Source organism: Esox lucius, chromosome 9 (genome assembly GCF_011004845.1).
Source record: "Esox lucius isolate fEsoLuc1 chromosome 9, fEsoLuc1.pri, whole genome shotgun sequence".
Taxonomy (NCBI): domain Eukaryota; kingdom Metazoa; phylum Chordata; class Actinopteri; order Esociformes; family Esocidae; genus Esox; species Esox lucius.
In genome coordinates, this window is record NC_047577.1 from 12,939,859 (window position 1) to 12,961,001 (window position 21,143).

Genomic DNA, 21,143 nt, shown 5'->3' on the forward strand with positions numbered 1-21,143 from the left:
TAGTAGAATGCAGGGGTGTAGCAGATTGCAAGGGTGTAGTAGAATGCAGGGGTGTAGCAGATTGCAGGGGTGTAGTAGAATGCAAGGGTTTACCAGATTGCAGGGGTGTAGTAGAATGCAGGGGTGTAGCAGATTGCAGGGGTGTAGTAGAATGCAGGGGTGTAGTAGATTGCAGGGGTGTAGTAGAATGCAGGGGTGTAGTAGAATGCAGGGGTGTAGTAGAATGCAGGGGTGTAGCAGATTGCAGGGGTGTGGTAGGCCACGGTCACAAAGGCCTGGACACTGTGACTAATGCGGGATTAGCCCTGGACGGCTGCACTGGTTATGTTGTCATCAGTGATCATGTAAAGGCTGAAGGCTAGACGTCCGAGACCCCCCCCCCCCCCACTATGTTACTGAAATGCCAGCCGATGATGCGACCAACTCGAGGCTCTCCGGCGATGGAGGACGGGAATGGAGGCCGATAAACACACTTGAGCTTGTGATGGGCATTTGAAGCACGGTTTGGTCAGAACGGCCCAGACTGAAGGCTCTCTCCACAGGCGTGTTTCCCCTCGGATTCTCTGATTATGTCCTCCCGTCTGCATGGATGACTTTAAAAGGCCCGGGCTGCATCCCCGCTCCCCCTCCATGCCCTCGCCTCTAGTGGGGGTGTCTATGCCTATGTGGGGGGGGCAGTGATCTCTGTCCCGGAGCAGTGATCTCTTTCCAGGCTTTCATCGTCCTTCAGGACAGACAGGCAGCTGGGTCCTGCCTCTTTTTAACCCCTTCACAAAAGACCAGACAGCTGCTTGGAGGATGCCTGAAAGTTGACCCAGACACCGAACAGTAGTGAGGAGTCTCTCTCGCACTCTTTTGCTGTGTTTTGTAGCACAACCAATTATGTGACGCAGTTGCTAGGGATACGATGATGGACTGGGACTTGCTGTGTCTGGGGAGGGCAACGCAGTTCTGACACGCAGTGTGTTTGGCGGTCAGCGGGTTATCAGGGCGTGAGACGGCGGAACGGCCGGGTGTTTTTATGGCACCGGCGCCACGGCGGTGAGGGCAGAGCTTTGGAATGGGCTTCAGCGGTGATGATGGCACCAGCTGGGCCGGGCAGTGGCCTGGCCGATGGACAGATTGGAAACCGGAGGGAAAGAGAGACAGACCGAGCCAACCAATCAGATCCACTGTCCTGGACGGGGTGACCAATCAGGTGGCAAGGCAAAACATTCTGTGACTCCCCACCCCCCACCCCCACCATGCATGCAAGTGTGTGTGTGTGCGTGCGCGTGTGTGTGGTTGTGTGCTCCACTATATCTCCTAAGTAAAGGCTCACGGCTGGGAAATTGCTCTTTCATGAGTGAATGACATTAATATGCACTCTGTCAGCCCCTACTGGCCCAGCTTTGTTCCGAGAGTTTACGCTCTTTCAGAAAGGCAAACTGAGCTGTCATACAGGGCCCGGACAACTCCACACACACATGCACACACACACACACACACTCCCCCGCGCCCGGCAGATATGTGTACAGTTGAGAAGGCCTTTGGTCGGCACTGCAGAGAGCCAGTGGTTGACAGTGTTATGTTCACGATTTTAGCGTATACTTATGATCGGCTGACATAATGAACCGGAAAATATGGGGACCTAATGATACTGTGTGTGTGTGTGTCAGAAATATGTTTTAGACTTTTGTTTTGGAGAGAGTTGTCCGTTTGTAGTCTTGACAACCTTTGGGAAGTGATGAAAAATTATGACCAGTGCTCTCAGATCACAAAGCCTGTGGTTTCCCATCTATCAATCTATCTATCTCTCTATCGATCTATCTATCTATCTGTCTCTCCCCGTCTGCCTTTGATTGGTTCGTGTTCATGATCTTTATGGCTGTTGCTTTCCTTATTGGTTGAAGTACTGTTTCTGTTTTGCTTTGATCAGTCGGCTGTAATGATCTCTCCCTGGTTGTCATTTACAGGACTAATAACCAGCTGGTGGCCTTCCTGTCTAAGTACAGAGACATGAACTTCATCAAGTCCCACGGCAGAGACAACGCCAGGTGAGATCCAACACACACGCAAACTGATCCACACACACACGCAGTCACACTAACTGAAACAGAGACACAAAACACCCTCAGTCTGACACACACTCCCCGCCAACAAATACATAGACCCTACCATACACACCATACACGCTACCATACACACACACACACTGTCACACACACAAACACACACACACGCTGTCACACACACACACAAACACACACACGCTATCACACACAAACACACGCACGCACACGTTCCTGCCCCAGCCCAGTGACTGACTCATAATCCAATTATACCCCATCTGTGGCTTTGTTAATTAACCTTCCTGTGTTGCTCTGGCTTTGGTGATGCCAACCTCTTCCGTGGTCCTGCTCTGTGGCCTGTTGTTCAATGAATTGCCGATATGTTATTAGAACACAGAGCGAATGAGTTGGATCGTGTACGTGAAGGGTTGTTCCCAAACACCAGCTTTAACACCTTTAAGGAGAGTTGAGTTACTGACCTGAACTTGACACCCTTATGCTTGACACCCTTACGCTTGACACTCTAATGCTTGACACCCTAACACTTGACACCCTAACGCTTGACACTCTAATGCTTGACACCCTAACACTTGACACCCTAACGCTTGACACTCTAATACTTGACACCCTAACACTTGACTTTCCAACGCTTGACACCCTAACACTTGAAACTCCAATGCTTGACACCCTAACGCTTGACACTCTAACGCTTGACACTCTAACGCTTGACAATCTAACGCTTGACACTCTAACACTTGACACCCTAACACTTGACACTCCAACGCTTGACACCCTAACGCTTGACACCCTAACACTTGACACTCCAACGCTTGACACCCTAACGCTTGACTTTCCAACGCTTGACACCCTAACACTTGACACTCCAATGCTTGACACCCTAACGCTTGACACCCTAACACTTGACACCCTAACACTTGACACACTAACGATTGATGCTTTCACACCCATGCTGGTGTTGGAGGGGTCCAGAGGACAGGAGAGACTTTCTATAACTGAACCTCTTATGGAAAAGGTTGCTCGTTCGATTCCCCAAGCCAAGATGCTGTTCAGTGGATCTGGTCTTGAGCAAGGAACTTAAGCCTAATTGCTTCGTAGTGGTGTCCGCAAAGGCGGATCCCCGACTGTGAACCCACTCACCGATAAGGTTTCCTAACGCCAACACAATCAGAATGATTGGGCAAATTTCAAGGGCAAAAGGAGTCTTCAGGAAATTAAAGATCATAAATATATATGTATATTATTTAAAGGGGAAATCTGTGACTTTTGAGATTAACAGAATTGAGATTTTTCCATTTCAGGCTGGATGTGTAATATGTTGTTTATATGTGCATAAATAAATTCACAATCATATCACTGTTAACCATGAAAATCCAAGTTTGAAAGCAAGTGGCTTTGACAGGACACAAATCTGCACGTACATGACATAGTACAGGATTTCTGATACCCTTTTTTTAGACAGTTTATTTGGGGTTGTGGTCAAAATAACACATCTATAATGAGGCTCTGTGTGGCGAACTAGGTTTACCTTTAACAAGGCGCTGTGTGGTGAACTAGGTTTACCTTTAACAAGGCGCTGTGTGGTGAACTAGGTTTACCTTTAACAAGGCGCTGTGTGGTGAACTAGGTTTACCTTTAACAAGGCGTTGTGTGGTGAACTAGGTTTACCTTTAACAAGGCGCTGTGTGGTGAACTAGGTTTACCTTTAACAAGGCGCTGTGTGGCGAACTAGGTTTACCTTTAACAAGGCGCTGTGTGGTGAACTAGGTTTACCTTTAACAAGGCGCTGTGTGGTGAACTAGGTTTACCTTTAACAAGGCGCTGTGTGGCGAACTAGGTTTACCTTTAACAAGGCGCTGTGTGGCGAACTAGGTTTACCTTTAACAAGGCGCTGTGTGGTGAACTAGGTTTACCTTTAACAAGGCGCTGTGTGGTGAACTAGGTTTACCTTTAACAAGGCGCTGTGTGGTGAACTAGGTTTACCTTTAACAAGGCGCTGTGTGGTGAACTAGGTTTACCTTTAACAAGGCGCTGTGTGGCGAACTAGGTTTACCTTTAACAAGGCGCTGTGTGGTGAACTAGGTTTACCTTTAACAAGGCGCTGTGTGGTGAACTAGGTTTACCTTTAACAAGGCGCTGTGTGGTAAACTAGGTTTACCTTTAACAAGGTGCTGTGTTTGTGGCGAACTAGGTTTACCTTTAACAAGGCGCTGTGTTTGTGGCGAACTAGGTTTATCCGTAAACAAGGTCTGGACCGGCTCTTCTTTGAGTGCGACACCCACATGTGGAGACTGGGTGACCGGAAGATCCCAGAAGGCATTTCTGTGGACGGCGGTTCCGACTGGTTCCTGCTCAACCGTGCATTCGTGGAGTATGTCATCAACTCACGAGACGACCTTGTGGTCAACATGAAGCAGTTTTATACATACACACTGCTACCAGCTGAGGTAAAGACACAAACACAGCAGTCCGCTAACACGCACACACTATGAGCATTTATGCTAACTGGGTCTAACGTAAGGGAATACTAGACACTAATAGGCATATATTTTATATGTTATATGAAATAGTCTAAATGTATAAATCTAAAAGTGTTACAGGTTAGAACATCGTCCTTTATTCTCCTCTCTTTCATCTGAAATACTCAGATGTTAAAGATATTGACACCTCCTCTCTCTCGTTTTATCTCTATTTCCCTTTCACTCTCCCTTAAGGAAGCAGTTAGAAAGCAATATAGGCTATTGGTATCAACAAAGAAAGGAAAATATTTAACATGCAAAATAATGCACGACAGACGACAAATGATCAATCGACCAATCACAAATGAAATGTAGACCAATCACAAATGAAATGCAGAGCTGATGTGCGTGACACAGGGGGGCACCTGCCTCTCTTATGCATATAATGACAGGCCAGGACCCTGCTTTTCACCCAACGGAATCCGAACTTCCTCCTCCAAAACAGGCATCAAAGCTCCTCGGATGAACCCCTCTAATCGACCTCTTTCTCCCACTGCCTCTTTGCTGCCCTTCTCTTTCCCTCTCCGGCGGCCAGTCCTTCTTCCACACGGTGCTGGAGAACAGTGTCCACTGTGAGAGCATGGTGGACAACAACCTTCGCATCACCAACTGGAACAGGAAGCTGGGCTGTAAGTGCCAGTACAAACATATCGTGGACTGGTGCGGCTGCTCCCCCAATGACTTCAAACCCCAAGACTTCCACCGCTTCCAGGTGAGACGGAGCCCCGCGGGGACACGCCCACACGTCCGTGTGCACACAAAGTACCCACACAAACTGCCCTAATGCACGGTTCTTTCACCCCCCCCCCCTCTCTCTCTCTCTCTTTCTCTCTTGCATGTTTTCACACACACGTACACGTGCACGCACACACACACACACACTGAAAGTACATCCAAAGTAATATTGCTGACCTCAGACTCTCTATGCCAGCTTGCTGTCTAGCCCGGTCGGCTGCCAAGTCTAATCCCAACGCTGACTCTGTCTGACTGGTTCTCCCTGGCCATCATTACAGTATATGTCTGCGCGCGCGTGTGTGTGTGTGTGTGCGTGTTGTGTGTGTGTGTGTGTGTAAGAAGGGGGTGGTCACATGCATCACAGGGCGGGCCTACCTTGTTATGGTCAGTTCACAGTAATCAAACATCTTGATTCATGTCCTGTTCTGTTTGACCATGATCATTAGCATGCAGTATAGATTCACAGAAGCCATATTTACACTAGAGGAAGTCAAAATGAATCAAGAGAACTGAATCTAGTACTGGATATGTACTTGTATATTTTGTGTGACTAGTGGCCTGTGGTACTACAGAGAGCCGATCTTAATACAGAGGCTATGTTATTGGTGATGGTTTAAGGTTCTGAGTCAACTACCAGAATGATGGTGTGTCAAGGTTTTTGTGTTATCTGGGACAAGACATCTGGCGGCCCTTTTGGGTACTTCAGATTATCATGTGTCTTTAATTACCTCTGACACTCTGTGTGACTTTGTCACATTATTAAAGGATGAATTATGTTTTGCTTTTTTTATTATTATGTAACTGATTAACATTGGCCTAAATATAATTCAGCAACTATGTAAACATGGTTGGTGTTTAATTATGTGGCTTTCAGTGACACGTTCTTTACATATTTATGTTTCTTAATTTTACTATGTCAATACTTATTTGTTGTCGTTGGCTGTTGTAAAAAACAGTAAATGGTTGGACAAGCTGCAGAGTTAAAAAATAACATGCTTTTTTCATTAATTATGTTGACTGATCTGCTAAAAACGAATTGAAAAAAATGCACGAATATTTGGAAAAGAAATACTGTTACGTGAATACATGTTTTTATTATAATTGAAGTTTAAATGACTTTACTTAAGTAAAGATATATCGCCTTATAATTTCTGTTTCTTTACCAAAATGGACTGAATATTCCAGTGACTTGCTGGTCGTTTTCCTGGTAGCTTTAGCTCCTAGCTTGTGTCTGTTGTCAAGATGCGTTGAGAGGACAAACCAAGCCGGGAAAAGAATAGAGGAATAGAGAAGTGGGGAGAGAAATGGTCTCACCTATTACAGTGGACAGAGAAAAGCTTTCATGGCTAGATCTTGGGGGGAGGGGGGGGGGTGTAAGAACCACCGCCAAGTCCAACAGTTGCTGCCCTGGTGCAAGAATGCAACTAGTTGCCAGATTAGCCACGGGTTGCCAGGTCTGGGCCTTACGTGCCATCGTTATCCCCCGCGCTAGGAATTTGCAGCAAGGTGATGCAGCGCCGGAGGAGATGAGGGTAAACACAAAATAGTTTTCCCCCTCCTTGTCCGACGTGTGTGAAACTCAAAGGACGGGCTGTCTCTCTGCCAAGCTGGGAGCCCTACAGAGAGCTCTCGGGAGCTAACGACGACCGCAGAAAGAAGGAAGGGATGGGGCGAGGGAGGGGGAGAGAGAGGGCTCCGTTTTTATGAGACACTGTCAACCGCAGCCGTCGCTGTGAAGCCGGGGACGGCGAGAGATGGTGCGTGTGAGAGTTGGAGGGATAGAGAGAGGTAGAGGAAGAGCTCTGGAGGCTCGCGGGAGTCGCAGAGAGAGAGAGAGAGAGAGAGAGAGAGAGGACACTATGTCCTCCACCACTCTGTGGTGCACAAGCACCATCGACTGGAAAACAAATATAGATACGCGCCCATTAGCCATGTTCTGCGTTAGCACTCCCAAGCCTTCACCGTGTTCCTTCGCCTTCCACTGCGGCGTGCGCCGCCCACTGCCATTACCGGCCATAAGCGAAGCGGTGGCGGAATGCCTCTTAACGCGGGGACGTGACGCAAGCGGCTGAAGTATGTTTGCGACAACCCTAAGCACTTTCCAGATTTTCTCTCCCGCCACCGGAAAAAGCTAGCGTCAATAGTCGCGGTGCCATGTGACATACTTTTAAAAGTGCTCCTGCGACGTTATTTTCTCCAGCTCCTTGTTTTCCTTAGGCAACACACAAAACTCCATATTTTCCTGGGGCACACACACACACACTCCTTGTTTTTTATCACAAGCACACACACATACGCCCACACTTACATTTTCTTTCTCAATAATACACACACACACACACACTCCTGGTCTCTTTAGAGAGGAACACTGATGCGCTGAATGTATAATGGCAATCACAAAAACACTGCTCGTCTTGACAACTGGGCCCCAGTGATGCACAGAGACGGAGACTCCACACTGACTCCAGAAGACCTGGTATTACTCTGGCTCAAATGGCATGAATACAGGGGAGTAGGTGGGCAAGGGGGGAGGGTGGTGGGGAAGAGAGATGGAAGGGGAGAGACATGGAAGGGTACGAAGCCATTTAGGATTCTTCTTTTGTGGTTTCCCTGAAGATTTAGGAAGTACAAAGGAAACAGGAAGTGTTCTTTTTCTTCTGCGGTTACTGCTTACTGTAGCTGACGGGGGAAAGACGGCCCTGACTTAAATAAATGCAAGCCATTCGTTCTGTCAGCACGACTGTGCATGCGTGTGTATGTGTGTGTGTGTGTGTGTGTGTGTGTGTGTGTGTGTGTGTGTGGCGAGAAGAGAGAGAACAGGAGCGGAGAGAGAAATGGATTCAGCAGGGTGATATGTGGCCAGGCAGTGTTTCCGCTCGTCTTGTTCTGTATGTGTGAGCCAATATTAAATCAAAGCTGCTCATCTCACACACACACACACACAGGCGCACACACGTATACACACAATTTCCGTCTCTCCGAATCCTCCCCCACACTTCCACTTGGTCTACCTTCATTTTGTTATCTTTCCCAGCAAGCTACAGTTTCTTAATCTTCTCTCTTTTCTAACCCCCCCACACCACTCACAGCAAACGGCGCGGCCTACGTTCTTCGCCCGGAAGTTTGAAGCCAGCGTCAACCAGGAGATCGTGAACCAGCTGGACGGTTACCTGTTCGGACCTCTTCCCCGGGGGACCCCGGGCCTCCAGGCCTACTGGGAGAATGCCTTCGACGAGGCGGACGGGGTCGCGACCCTGAGCGACACGCAGCTCACACACTACCACGCCTTCGCCCGCATGGGCCTGGCCCGGGCCGCCGCGTCACTGCAAGGGGATCCTAAGGACAACAGCTGCAGGTTAGGAGGCCGGTTCCGGTCGGACGCTGGCCGTTCGCCCCAGCTCTGCGCCGACACGCTCTGTCGTTCGGTTGACGGCGAACCGCTCGGCCAGAACCCGTCTGTACACCCCGGTGACCCCAGTATAATACCAGGCGTCAGGTGTCCACATTACCCATTCAGCAACAATGCGCCACATCTAAATGAGACAGATGGGAACCAGGGCGCTTCAGGCTCAGTGAGACGATCAGCCCGGATCAGTCCAGTACGCCCAGAAGAAGGGTTATAGGTCACGGTGTATTTACCTCCAGCCTTATATCGTTATTAGCTCACTGGAATATTCATGGGTTCGTGTTGTTATTAGCCGCTAATGTTGAACCTAGCGCTGCCAAAGCAGCTGTGTGTAAGAGGGAATGTGTCTGTGGCGTCTCGGTGGAGTCGATACTGACGAAGTGACAGGGGTTACAGCACACGCGGGATCCGTGTCTATGCGAACAGGAGGAGGCCGGCGCGTCTTTTCTCCGTCAATGCGATTAATAACGCCTGTGAAGTGGTCCGTGTTGTCGCAGGCCGACAAAGGCTCAACGCCAGGCTTCAGTCGCCGGATCTGGTTCATTAATGTGGCCGTGTGTTAGCCAGGGTCTGGAGGGATTCGGGGGAGGGTTGTCTCCAGCTGCGGCGGTCGGCGTTACCGTACATTTGTTTCTCCGTTCCATCACGCTGTCGTGGCTGGCTAGCATTGCAAAAACCCAGTCACTTTCCCCAAAATGTGCAGGTTTTTCCCAGTTGGAGGATTTCCATATTTACTGCCTATTCCCGCCTGGTTCAGGGAATCAACCTGCCAGTATTTCTTGAATTAAAGGAAAGTGGACAGACTTTTGCTAAACCTGCTACCGAAGGAATAAGCCTCTGTTAGTGGGCCATTATGTAGCGTTTTGTCCTAGGATAAATCCCCAGGTGAACCGACCAGTGTTGGTCATAACATCAACCGTGCAAGCTGAAAATGAAAACCTTTGTTAGTGGACTCTCGAGGCCGCCGCGTCTTTCATGTTAGTGAATGTTGTGCGTGGGGGGTGGGGGTTAATTGGACCTGATGGGGGATCAGGAGTGTCCGCAGACATGTGTTAACTGAGTCTCCAGACGGGTGTGCATTCCCGGTGAACAGAGCTGGTACTAATGCCGTTCCAGGCTGCTGAATGGAAGCCTCAAACATATGACTCAGCATTGGTAGAGTTTATGGTTCCACGTAAGCAGGCGGAATGGATACATGACAGGGGGGCCTGGACTGCTGCATTCTGGGTGGCTGCCGGGCTCTCTGGGTAAGGAGTCGAGACGAGAGAAAACGTGCTCCATCTGTCAAACCTCCAAACCACTCCATCTGAACACACGCATGCACACGCACACACGTGCACCATCTATTGGTTAGCTCCAGCTGTTTCCACTCACGTCTCTGCCTGTAAAGTGGAAATGAGGGAAAACAAGGTTGTGTGTGTTTGTGTGTGTGTGTGTTTGTGTGTTTGTGTGCGATGGCCGGAGGGCATGTCAGAGTGTGAAGTATGTGTCAGTCTGTAAATCTCTGTAATTGTAGAATAATCAGCGTGTGAGAAAATGTGTTTTGCTCTGAGTAAACAATGTCTTTTACATGTCCGCACCCAACCATCACGCACACACATGCGCACACACATACATGAAAACACAGAGCAGGCAATGTTTGGGTCAAGAGAAGTTATGTTTGTGGAGCTTTTTCTGTGCGCGTGTGTGTGTGTGTGTGTGTGTTTTTTTTTTATTTTGTTTATGGCTAAATTTACAATTGGGATAGTGTTAGAATTAGGGTATGGCATTTCCACTTAGGGTTAGGCATTAGGGCTAGGTTAAGTTTAGGTATTTTAGGTTAGGGTTAGATTTTGGTTAGGTTGAGGTTAAGGTAATGTTTAGGGTTAGTTTTAGTAAAAGTCAACTTTGGTGTACCCATTGAAATAGCTAAGTAAACAAGTGTGTGTCCACGCGCGTGTGTGTAAGTGTGTGTGTGTGTAAGTGTGTGTAAGTGTGTGTGTGTGTGTGTAAACAAGCAGGGTAAGGAAGCCACGGGGCCGGGGGGGTGGGGAGGTGTCGTAGAGACGGAGAGGGGATGGGGATTTCTGTCTTTTGGCAGCCCGATGTGACACCGCTGGGGAGGGGCTGGAGGACAGGGCTGAATGGAAGCTCTGTGTGAGTACCCAGCCTCTATCTCTGTACCAACCCTCCCCCTCTACCCCTCTATCTCTATACCATCCCTCCCCCTCTACCCCTCTATCTCTATACCAGCCCTCCCCCTCTATCTCTGTACCAACCCTCCCCCTCTACCCCTCTATCTCTATACCAGCCCTCCCCCTCTATATCTATACCATCCCTCCCCCTCTCCCCCTCTATCTCTATACCAGCCCTCCCCCTCTATCTCTATACAAACCCTCCCCCTCTACCTCTCTATATCTATACCATCCCTCCCCCTCTATCTCTATACAAACCCTCCCCCTCTACCCCTCTATATCTATAACATCCCTCCCCCTCTACCCCTCTATCTCTATACCAGCCCTCCCCCTCTATCTCTATACAAACCCTCCTCCTATACCCCTCTATATCTATACCATCCCTCCCCCTCTATCTCTATACAAACCCTCCCCCTCTACCCCTCTATATCTATACCATCCCTCCCCCTCTACCCCTCTATCTCTATACAAACCCTCCCCCTCTACCCCTCTATATCTATACCATCCCTCCCCCTCTACCCCTCTATCTCTATACCATCCCTCCCCCTCTACCCCTCTATCTCTATACCATCCCTCCCCCTCTATCTCTATACAAACCCTCCCCCTCTACCCCTCTATATCTATACCATCCCTCCCCCTCTACCCCTCTATCTCTATACCATCCCTCCCCCTCTATCGCTGTACCCTCCCTCCCCCTCTACCCCTCTATCTCTATACCAACCCTCCCCCTCTACCCCTCTATCTCTATACCATCTCTACCCCTCTACCTCTATACCAACCCTCCCCCTCTACCCCTCTATCTCTATACCATCTCTACCCCTCTATCTCTATACCAACCCTCCCCCTCTACCCCTCTATCTCTATACCAACCCTCCCCCTCTACCCCTCTATCTCTATACCATCTCTACCCCTCTATCTCTATACCAACCCTCCCCCTCTCTATCTTTACACCCTCTCTCCCCCCTCTACCCCCTCTACCCCCCTCTCTCTCTTTACATCCTCTCTCTCTTTCTACCTCTCTCTCTTCCCCTTCCTCCCTCGGTACTTATATGTCCTTCTCTCCTCTTTGGTTTTCGTTCTCTGTTCCTCGAGGAGAGAGGAGAGAGGTAGAAGGAGAGAGGGTGGGGAGGAGGGATGGAGAGAAGGAGTGCTGTCTGTGAGCTGGTGTAAATATTTGCTGTTCTGCTTGTCAGGGTAGCTAGTGCTGTTGGGCTGGGACGGGCAGGCACACACACACACACACACACACACACACACACACACACACAGTGCTGTTGGGCTGGGACGGGCAGGCACACACACACACACACACACACACACACAGTGCTGTTGGGCCGGGTGATGGGCAGGCTGACTCCTCCTGGTCCTGCTACTGGAATACTGATTAAGGGCTCACATAAACACTGTCTATCACAAACACACACACACACACACTATCACATCAACACACACTATCACATCAACACAAACACACACACACACTACTACATCAACAAGGTTTGAATAACTGAGGGAGGAAGGGAGGAAGGTGGATTTGGACAGGATGAAAAGAGGTGTGTGTTTGTGACTTAACTACATAGACAGGGACAAACATGTACCCAAACTGTGGTTAAATCAGAACAAGGTAAGTACCATCAACATTTATCCTGTCCCAGTTCTGTTTGGCCTAAGTGTTAGGTTTCGGACAAAATGACCGTTTGGGGCTAGGGTTAGAATTAGGTTTAGGCATTACCGCTAGTTTAAGGTTTAGGGTTTGGATTAGTATTAAGTGGGATTTCTTTTCAGGCCAAACAACTTTATTGTTCCCGTTTAGATAGCTGAGTAAACATTTGTGTGTGTGATGGGAGGACTAAAGTAGAAGAGAGAGAGGTTGGTGAAGGGGAGTAGAAGGGGCAGCTGTCTCCACCCTGGACGTAGCAGTATCTCTCCTCAGGGCCAGCCTTCTGCCACATGTGCAAAAACAGAAGACTGCCCCCAGAAACATTTCCCCAGCTGACTGGCTATAGGAGCTACATGACCTGCATTAACTGGCCTTGTGCCCCACTTGAAATTAGTTGTCTATGTGTATGTGTGTGTGTGTGTGTGTGTGTCCTCAGACTCCGCTAATTTTGTTTTAGACAATGTGTGTGTGTTACAAATCAGTGTGTCGTGGCTAGCGTCAGTGGCATCAGGCTGTGTCTGACTTAATATAATCCTGCAAACATAGACAGTGACTGTGCTGGCCTGTTATGAGGTTATACTGAGTGTGTTGATCTGAGGTTATATGGAGTGTGTTGATCTGAGGTTAAACTGAGTGTGTTGATCTGAGGTTAAACTGAGTGTGTTGATCTGAGGTTAAACTGAGTGTGTTGATCTGAGGTTAAACTGAGTGTGTTGATCTGAGGTTAAACTGAGTGTGTTGATCTGAGGTTATACTGAGTGTGTTGATCTGAGGTTAAACTGAGTGTGTTGATCTGAGGTTAAACTGAGTGTGTTGATCTGAGGTTATACTGAGTGTGTTGATCTGAGGTTAAACTGAGTGTGTTGATCTGAGGTTAAACTGAGTGTGTTGATCTGAGGTTATACGGAGTGTGTTGATCTGAGGTTAAACTGAGTGTGTTGATCTGAGGTTAAACTGAGTGTGTTGATCTGAGGTTATACTGAGTGTGTTGATCTGAGGTTAAACTGAGTGTGTTGATCTGAGGTTAAACTGAGTGTGTTGATCTGAGGTTAAACTGAGTGTGTTGATCTGAGGTTAAACTGAGTGTGTTGATCTGAGGTTAAACTGAGTGTGTTGATCTGAGGCTATACAGGACAGGGTGTGTTGTTCTGAGGCTATACAGGACAGAGTGTGTTGATCTGAGGCTATACAGGACAGAGTGTGTTGTTCTGAGGCTATACAGGATAGAGTGTGTTGTTCTGAGGCTATACAGGACAGAGTGTGTTGATCTGAAGCTACACAGGACAGAGTGTGTTGATCTGAGGCTATACAAGGCAGAGTGTGTTGATCTGAAGCTATACAAGGCCGAGTGTGTTGATCTGAGGCTATACAGGACAGAGTGTGTTGATCTGAGGCTATACAAGGCCGAGTGTGTTGATCTGAGGCTATACAAGGCAGAGTGTGTTGATCTGAGGCTATACAAGGCCGAGTGTGTTGATCTGAGGCTATACAAGGCCGAGTGTGTTGATCTGAGGCTATACAAGGCAGAGTGTGTTGATCTGAGGCTATACAAGGCAGAGTGTGTTGATCTGAAGCTATACAGGACAGAGTGTGTTGATCTGAGGCTATACAGGACAGAGTGTGTTGTTCTGAGGCTATACAGGACAGAGTGTGTTGATCTGAGGCTATACAGGACAGAGTGTGTTGTTCTGAGGCTATACAGGATAGAGTGTGTTGTTCTGAGGCTATACAGGACAGAGTGTGTTGATCTGAAGCTACACAGGACAGAGTGTGTTGATCTGAGGCTATACAAGGCAGAGTGTGTTGATCTGAGGCTATACAGGACAGAGTGTGTTGTTCTGAGGCTATACAGGACAGAGTGTGTTGATCTGAGGCTATACAGGACAGAGTGTGTTGATCTGAGGCTACACAAGGCCGAGTGTGTTGATCTGAGGATATACAAGGCCGAGTGTGTTGATCTGAGGCTATACAAGGCCGAGTGTGTTGATCTGAGGCTATACAAGGCAGAGTGTGTTGATCTGAGGCTATACAAGGCAGAGTGTGTTGATCTGAAGCTATACAGGACAGAGTGTGTTGATCTGAGGCTATACAGGACAGAGTGTGTTCATCTGAGGCTATACAGGACAGAGGGTGTTGATCTGAGGCTATACAGGACAGAGGGTGTTGATCTGAGGCTATACAGGACAGAGGATGTTGATCTGAGGCTATACAGGACAGAGTGTGTTGATCTGAGGCTATACAAGGCGGAGTGTATTTATCTGTTCTAAATCCACTGTAGATAAAACAATTTTAGTGTGCTATGGTCAGTAGTCAGTCTGCCCCATGACTAACACTTATCCCTAGACATTTTATTTCATAGGTCACTGAATGAATGCCTCCTTCCTTACATTTATCAGTGAACGCACATCCCCCTAACTGTTACTTTAGCATAGCTCCAGTAATGACTGTTCGTATCCACTAAACATTAGTCTCTGTAAGGAGTCCGGACCTTGTCCCGTGTCCAGCAGATTCATCGAGTTATTCTCACCTTACGATGTTTCCCTTTTAAAGAGCACCAGTTTGCTGTATCAAGTTCACTAGTGGCAGTCTGAATGGGTCTGTCTGTCGGGTGTTGCCAGGTAAAACCCAGATGAAGTGGCATTTAGAATGGGTCTGTCTGTCGGGTGTTGCCAGGTAAAACCCAGGTAAAGTGGCCTGGTCTCAGATCTGCAGGAGTCCTAAATCCTTTCCTTGAAGATTTAGATAGAATTGGCATGATTTTAATGACAGACTGGCACTACTGATGAAGGACTGTTGAGAAAGGTCGGTTAACTAGAAGATTCATACTATAGATGAAGGTCTGTTGAGAAAGGTCGGTTAACTAGAAGATTCATACTACTGATGAAGGTCTGTTGAGAAAGGTCGGTTAACTAGAAGATTCATACTATAGATGAAGGTCTGTTGAGAAAGGTCGGTTAACTAGAAGATTCATACTACTGATGGAGGTCTGTTGAGAAAGGTCGGTTAACTAGAAGATTCATACTACTGATGGAGGTCTGTTGAGAAAGGTCGGTTAACTAGAAGATTCATACTACTGATGGAGGTCTGTTGAGAAATGTTGGTTAACTAGACTTGTTGTGTCTTGGGTTGCCAGGTATTTCCCCATGGGCCACCCGGTGTCGGTCCATCTCTACTTCCAGTCAGACCAGTTCCAGGGCTACCTGGTCAAGCACCACGCCACCAACCTTGCAACCAGCAAGCTGGAGACCCTAGAGACCTGGGTGATGCCCAAGACGTCCTACAAGGTGGCCTCCCCGGCCAGCACCTTTACCAGACTGCAGGTTGCTGAGGTAACTGACACATTGATTTATTGGGGTTTGGGAAAGTTTATGCAACTTTCATGTAACATTCACAAAATATTCAGAGTCGTTCAATATGCCATGCTCCTAAAAATCAGTTATGGGTTTGTCTCAAGGGTTTTTTAATGTTACGGTAAGGTTCACATAACATTCAGTCCCTTTCATCAGATCCTGTCATTTATATGACTTACCTCTATATATCAGTCATTAGTGAATGTAATGGCGTACAAGCCCCCTGTTGAGGTTAAACATTGTTTTGGGGTTGTGTACAACGAAACGGTAATGTTCCATTAACATTCCCCAATCCCCCAGCAGCCACCATCACTTAGCCCAGCAGGTGCCGTCACACAGTCAGACAATGACCTCTTCTAGGAAGTGGTGTACGAAAGGCCTGAGAAGTACAGCGCCAGTCACAAGTTTGGACTCACTCAATACTTCCGACTGGTGATGTATGTTGTATAAAATATGATTGGCTGGATCAGATATATAGTTCATTGTCCTGGTAAACATAGCTGTATTTATCGCCATGGCGACCTTGCAGAGAGTGCGTACACGCACGCACGCATGCACGCGCCCACGCACCGCAGTGGCAATGGCAGCTAATTATACACAGGGTGGGTAATGGCATTATAAAATGTAAATTGGTTGAACTCATCAAACTTTATGTGGATGAGCGTCTCATCTGACTCCTAATTGTTGTTTACTAATGAAGCACTGACTCCTCACCTTCATGAAACACTTTCCTGATTGCAGGCTTATGTTAATATTAATAGTAACCCTGTTTCTTCTTATAATGACATTGCCTATAACACATTGCCTGTGTGTCAGAGAGCCCTTTCGAACAGAGTGCAGGCGATGAGTCCGGTGTTTAGTATTCCCATCCGGTTCACCGTCGGTTATCCTCTTAGGAATCCCCATTCCAAACTCCAAGTAAAAATACTGGCCTGGCGGTGAATCAGGACATTCACACTTGACCGTTGACCTATTGACCCCGTCAGCAGTTCAGATTAGACCTTGACAGAGGTGAAGTAATGGGCTCTTTTTCAGTCCAAGGACTAGTATTCAACAGTGAACTGACGCTGGCACACGGGAGGGCCGCCTCTCGCTTGCACCCACCGGGCCTGTCAAAGGAAGAGGCAGACGACAGATCGGCCGACATCGCAGGGCTTAGCCGTTACAGTTGACTTAGGTGAATGGCAGTTAGGTAGATAAACCATACGTGCAGCATGACTTTAAAATACAGCTTCCCCCCCCCCGCCCCCCCCCCACCTATAAAGTCAGTCTCCCTCTGCGTGGTTTTACGGGCAGCCCTCGCTACCGTCTGCCTTTCACCGGTCGTCTTTAAAGACGCGCTCCCAACGCCTGGTGTAAATCACCGGGGACTGGGTGACAGACCTGGAGGACTGGTGGAAACAGTTGTTTCCTATGTGAAGTGTGCCGGGTCCATACATCATGTAGGACTTAACAGGATGGCCTGGATCTCTGTCCACCCAGCCGTCACCACCCCCCCCCCGACTCCTGCTTCCTCATAAACTGGGGAGGCGGGACCGAGTGGCCAGTAGCTTGTTTGAGGGTATCACTTTACAATATGGTATTTTCCGCCCCGGCCCATAAAATAGACCTTCTCTTTCTCCCTCCTGATCTGATACATCACTTTAAAAGATGCCGTTTGTCTCCTTTCACCTCCGTCTCTTCCTGCGCCTCCCTGTTCCTCTCCAGTAGGTGACAGGCCGACAGGACAGAGGTATCAGTGCGGTTGAGTGTCTCCTTACAGCAGTACTCAATCCCACCCTCCTTGTACCCCTTCACCTCTGTCAGCCTCCTAACCCTGAGGTCCAGCAACATGACACCCTCCTCCTCTCCTTCACTGATAACCTGGCAACCTCACCCCTCTCTGTGTTTACCTCAGATTTCTCAATCTGTACCTCACTGCTCTTTGCCTGGACCTCACTGCTTCCTGTGTGGACCTGACCGTGGCAACACTTCATTTCCATCCCACCCCGTCCCCCCTCCATCCCACCCCTCTCCCCCTCAACCTCACCCCTCTCCCCCGCAACCTCACCCCTCTCCCACTCCACCTCACCCCTCTCCCCCTCAACCTCACCCCTCTCCCACTCCACCTCACCCCTGTCCCCCCTGCGCCTCCCCCACCTCACCCAGAGAACCCGACACGTCCATTCCCGTCAGGCTGCGGTTCAGGCTGCTCCGTCCAACCAGACCACATCTGGCCTTGATTTAATAACCAGGGTCTTTAATAACCAGTGATGGAGGGAGTGTGTGTGTGTGTGTGTGTGCATGTGCATGTGTTTACTTGTGTGCATGAAACGGACAAAGGCCCAGAGGGCTCTGTTGGGATCTGGTCTTATTAGTTGCCGTCTTTGTGTATGGAGGTTATCAAAGCCAGGTGTTCTCAGCAGCTCGGCCAGGCCCCGAGCACTGCCCCAAGGCAGCTTTAGACCGAGGCCGTGGTTAAGGATGCCAACTGTGTCTGTCAATTAAGCTCTGTGAGAGAGTGCTGGAGTGGGACGGAGAGGAACGAAGAGGGGTGGAGAGACGGAGAGGAATGGAAAGATGGAGGGATGGACACACAAAGTGATAGATTTCCTCCACCACAGGATACGGGATGAAGTGTTGGACCGGTGACGGTTGCCAGGTCTGAACAGTTGCCACGGTCTAAAGTAATGAACGCTCGGGTGGCCTGACCAGAAGCAGTGACGGTGGGACGGCACCGCGCTGCCCCGTAAAGTCGGAGTAAAGGTGGTTAGCTACACTCCGAGGCGTTTAACGTCGGTGTTGCCAGATCACCCGTCGGCGGCTGGTCGTGAGAGTGCTGCTCCGTGTTTGGTGTGAGTTAAGATCATAATCTCCGCGCTGAGGTGTTTGACCTCAGGGTTTTACGCATGGCTGTGAGGTTGCGAACCACAGGGGTATTTCCGGATCACAAGGGCGAGAATAGTCTGGATTTTAGCCTACTAGCGTGCAGTAGCAAGTCGAGAGCGGAATTAATGTCATAGGTCAGCAGATGAACCTGAAGGGGGTTAGAGGATAATCCCTTCCAGTTCTCAGGTGGTCAATAAGATCATGCGCTCGCCACACTGTCGATGTGTGTTCATGTGCTGCTGTGGTATTTTCCAGTTTCCTCTTCAACATGAATGCAGTCACTTTAGGTCAAATATAAAAAAGAAAGGATTCGTTTTACGTATTTCCTTAGTTGGTGGTTTAAATAGAATGTGCCAAAACACTGAAATGCAGTGGTATCTTCGCCTATAGTTTCTTACCCAGATATATCACTGGAAATCCAGAACAACTTGTTCTGGGGGATTTTTTGGTTTATTAATGTGATATTTTCCAAACAATGAAGTCTAAATACTGCAAGGCTGGTGTTACACAAAGTAACTTCCATGCAACTTTGGTTCCAGCTGAGTTTATGCTTGATTGCTTCGTATAACACCCCCCTGCAATAAACAGTATAAGCAACTATTCTGCAAGTAGTTTCAAGCCACAGTACTTCAAAGCTAATGTTTTTGTCACATGATTCGTTCAGAGCTCCAGCCTTGTTGTCATGTCAACACAGCTGTCAGTGTTGCAGAAGCTGTTTTCAAGGTGGATGGAAATTAATGTTACCAAACAATAAATGCGTAACAGTCCCCCACTATGTGTCATGGAGGTGATTGTGTTTAAAATATTTTCACTAGACAAACAGAACAATAAAACAGAACAATAAAATAACTCTTACTAAATGTATAACTACTGTTCTATTAATAAAATTGTAAATGCAAACCCTCAGACTTTAGGTCTGTTTGACCTAAAGTCATGAAATTTGGTGCATTCTGTAAGGTCCCTCTCCTTACAGTATGTACCATTATGGATTTTCAACATCTTCACTGGCTAGAAGTGATGCAGAAATTCTTGCAGCATTGTAACATCATGTAACAATTCCCTCACTTTCCTTCCCTCCCTCCCTTTAAATCCATGACCCTTGCAGCCTGCATCTGTAACAAAAATGTCATAATAATTGTGTCATGTAAACACAGTCTATCCCTGAACTTATATAATAATGCCCTTTATATTAAAGAGTTGTCTTAAATTTCAGACTATTTGGGTGGGATGGAAATTCTGGCCCACATCATGACTTCACAATGTGATATCATTATAATGACTTTCCTCTGAGTGACAAGGTGTGATCCAGACAATCCTATGAACCAGTCAGGGCTGTGTATGGAAATACCTTCACATTTGTTTCCTAATGTCAGACTACGAACAGACTAATATTAATAAATATTTAAAATAATGAAACATATCTGTATTTATTGTCATTAAGTTAGTGTTTATTAAAGACCCCCAGTCTTGTATTAGACGTACAGTGCTGATTTAAAATCTAAAGGCTTGGCAAGCCACAGTCTGCTACTAGTGGATTATAGTGGGATTTTCTTCAGTCAATACTCTTTTGGTTTCAGTCCATAGCATTGAATTTGATTGTTGACAATCAACAGGGTTTCTATCTGCTAGTGAGGAATACTCATATAAACAAGTGAAATAGGAAGAAAATTGAATATAATTCCTTTATATTTGAGGTATTCTCTTCAGTGAATAAAACACCTGAAATTAAAGGGTTACTTCACCTCTTTAAACACTCTAGTTAAACAGTCTACGGACAGTCTAAGGTTTGACAGCAATCGATGTTGCAATGCTTCCAATTCCAAATCCAGAGGGGAATCAATTTAAATTGTAGTCATTTTTTCCATTGTAATCCATTTAAATTTTTGTCCTTTTTTCCTTTGTAATCCATTTAAATTGTAGTCATTTTTCCATTGTAATCCATTTCAAAGGTAATCATTTTTTCATGGAAATCTGTTTAAATATCGAGTCATTTTCCCAGGTGCTTTCATCCATAGTGACTTACAGGAGCAATTTGGGTTAAGGGCTCAATGACTTACTTGTTTTACATTGTCAGCTCAACCATCAACATTTCAGTTACCAGCCAAATGCGCGTGTCCACTAAACTACCTGCCGTACCGTCCTGGTAAATCCAAATCATCCAAAAGTACTATTGTTCAACAATGGTCCAAAAATTATGACACAGCAATATTACAATTTTACAGACACCATGTTCATATCGTCTTATAGTGCCTTTTTCAGCTACAAAATCAGTTATAGGTATAAACGTTGGCATTTGCAATGTGTCATTCTGTAATTTGGCCAAAATATCCCTAACAGCTGTGCTTTGACTTAAAGATGAACT

At 47.3% G+C, this 21,143-nt stretch overlaps 1 protein-coding gene across 1 annotated transcript in view; it reads left to right on the top strand.

Moving 5' to 3' along the window:
• xylt1 (xylosyltransferase I) overlaps window positions 1-21,143 on the top strand; it is an 82,885-nt gene that overhangs the window by 53,758 nt on the left and 7,984 nt on the right. Inside the window, exons 5-9 of the mRNA XM_010872897.4 lie at window positions 1,956-2,036; window positions 4,300-4,516; window positions 5,124-5,300; window positions 8,413-8,678; window positions 15,697-15,892. Of these exons, the coding sequence (XP_010871199.2) occupies window positions 1,956-2,036; window positions 4,300-4,516; window positions 5,124-5,300; window positions 8,413-8,678; window positions 15,697-15,892 (937 nt within the window). The remainder of the gene's footprint in view (window positions 1-1,955; window positions 2,037-4,299; window positions 4,517-5,123; window positions 5,301-8,412; window positions 8,679-15,696; window positions 15,893-21,143) is intronic.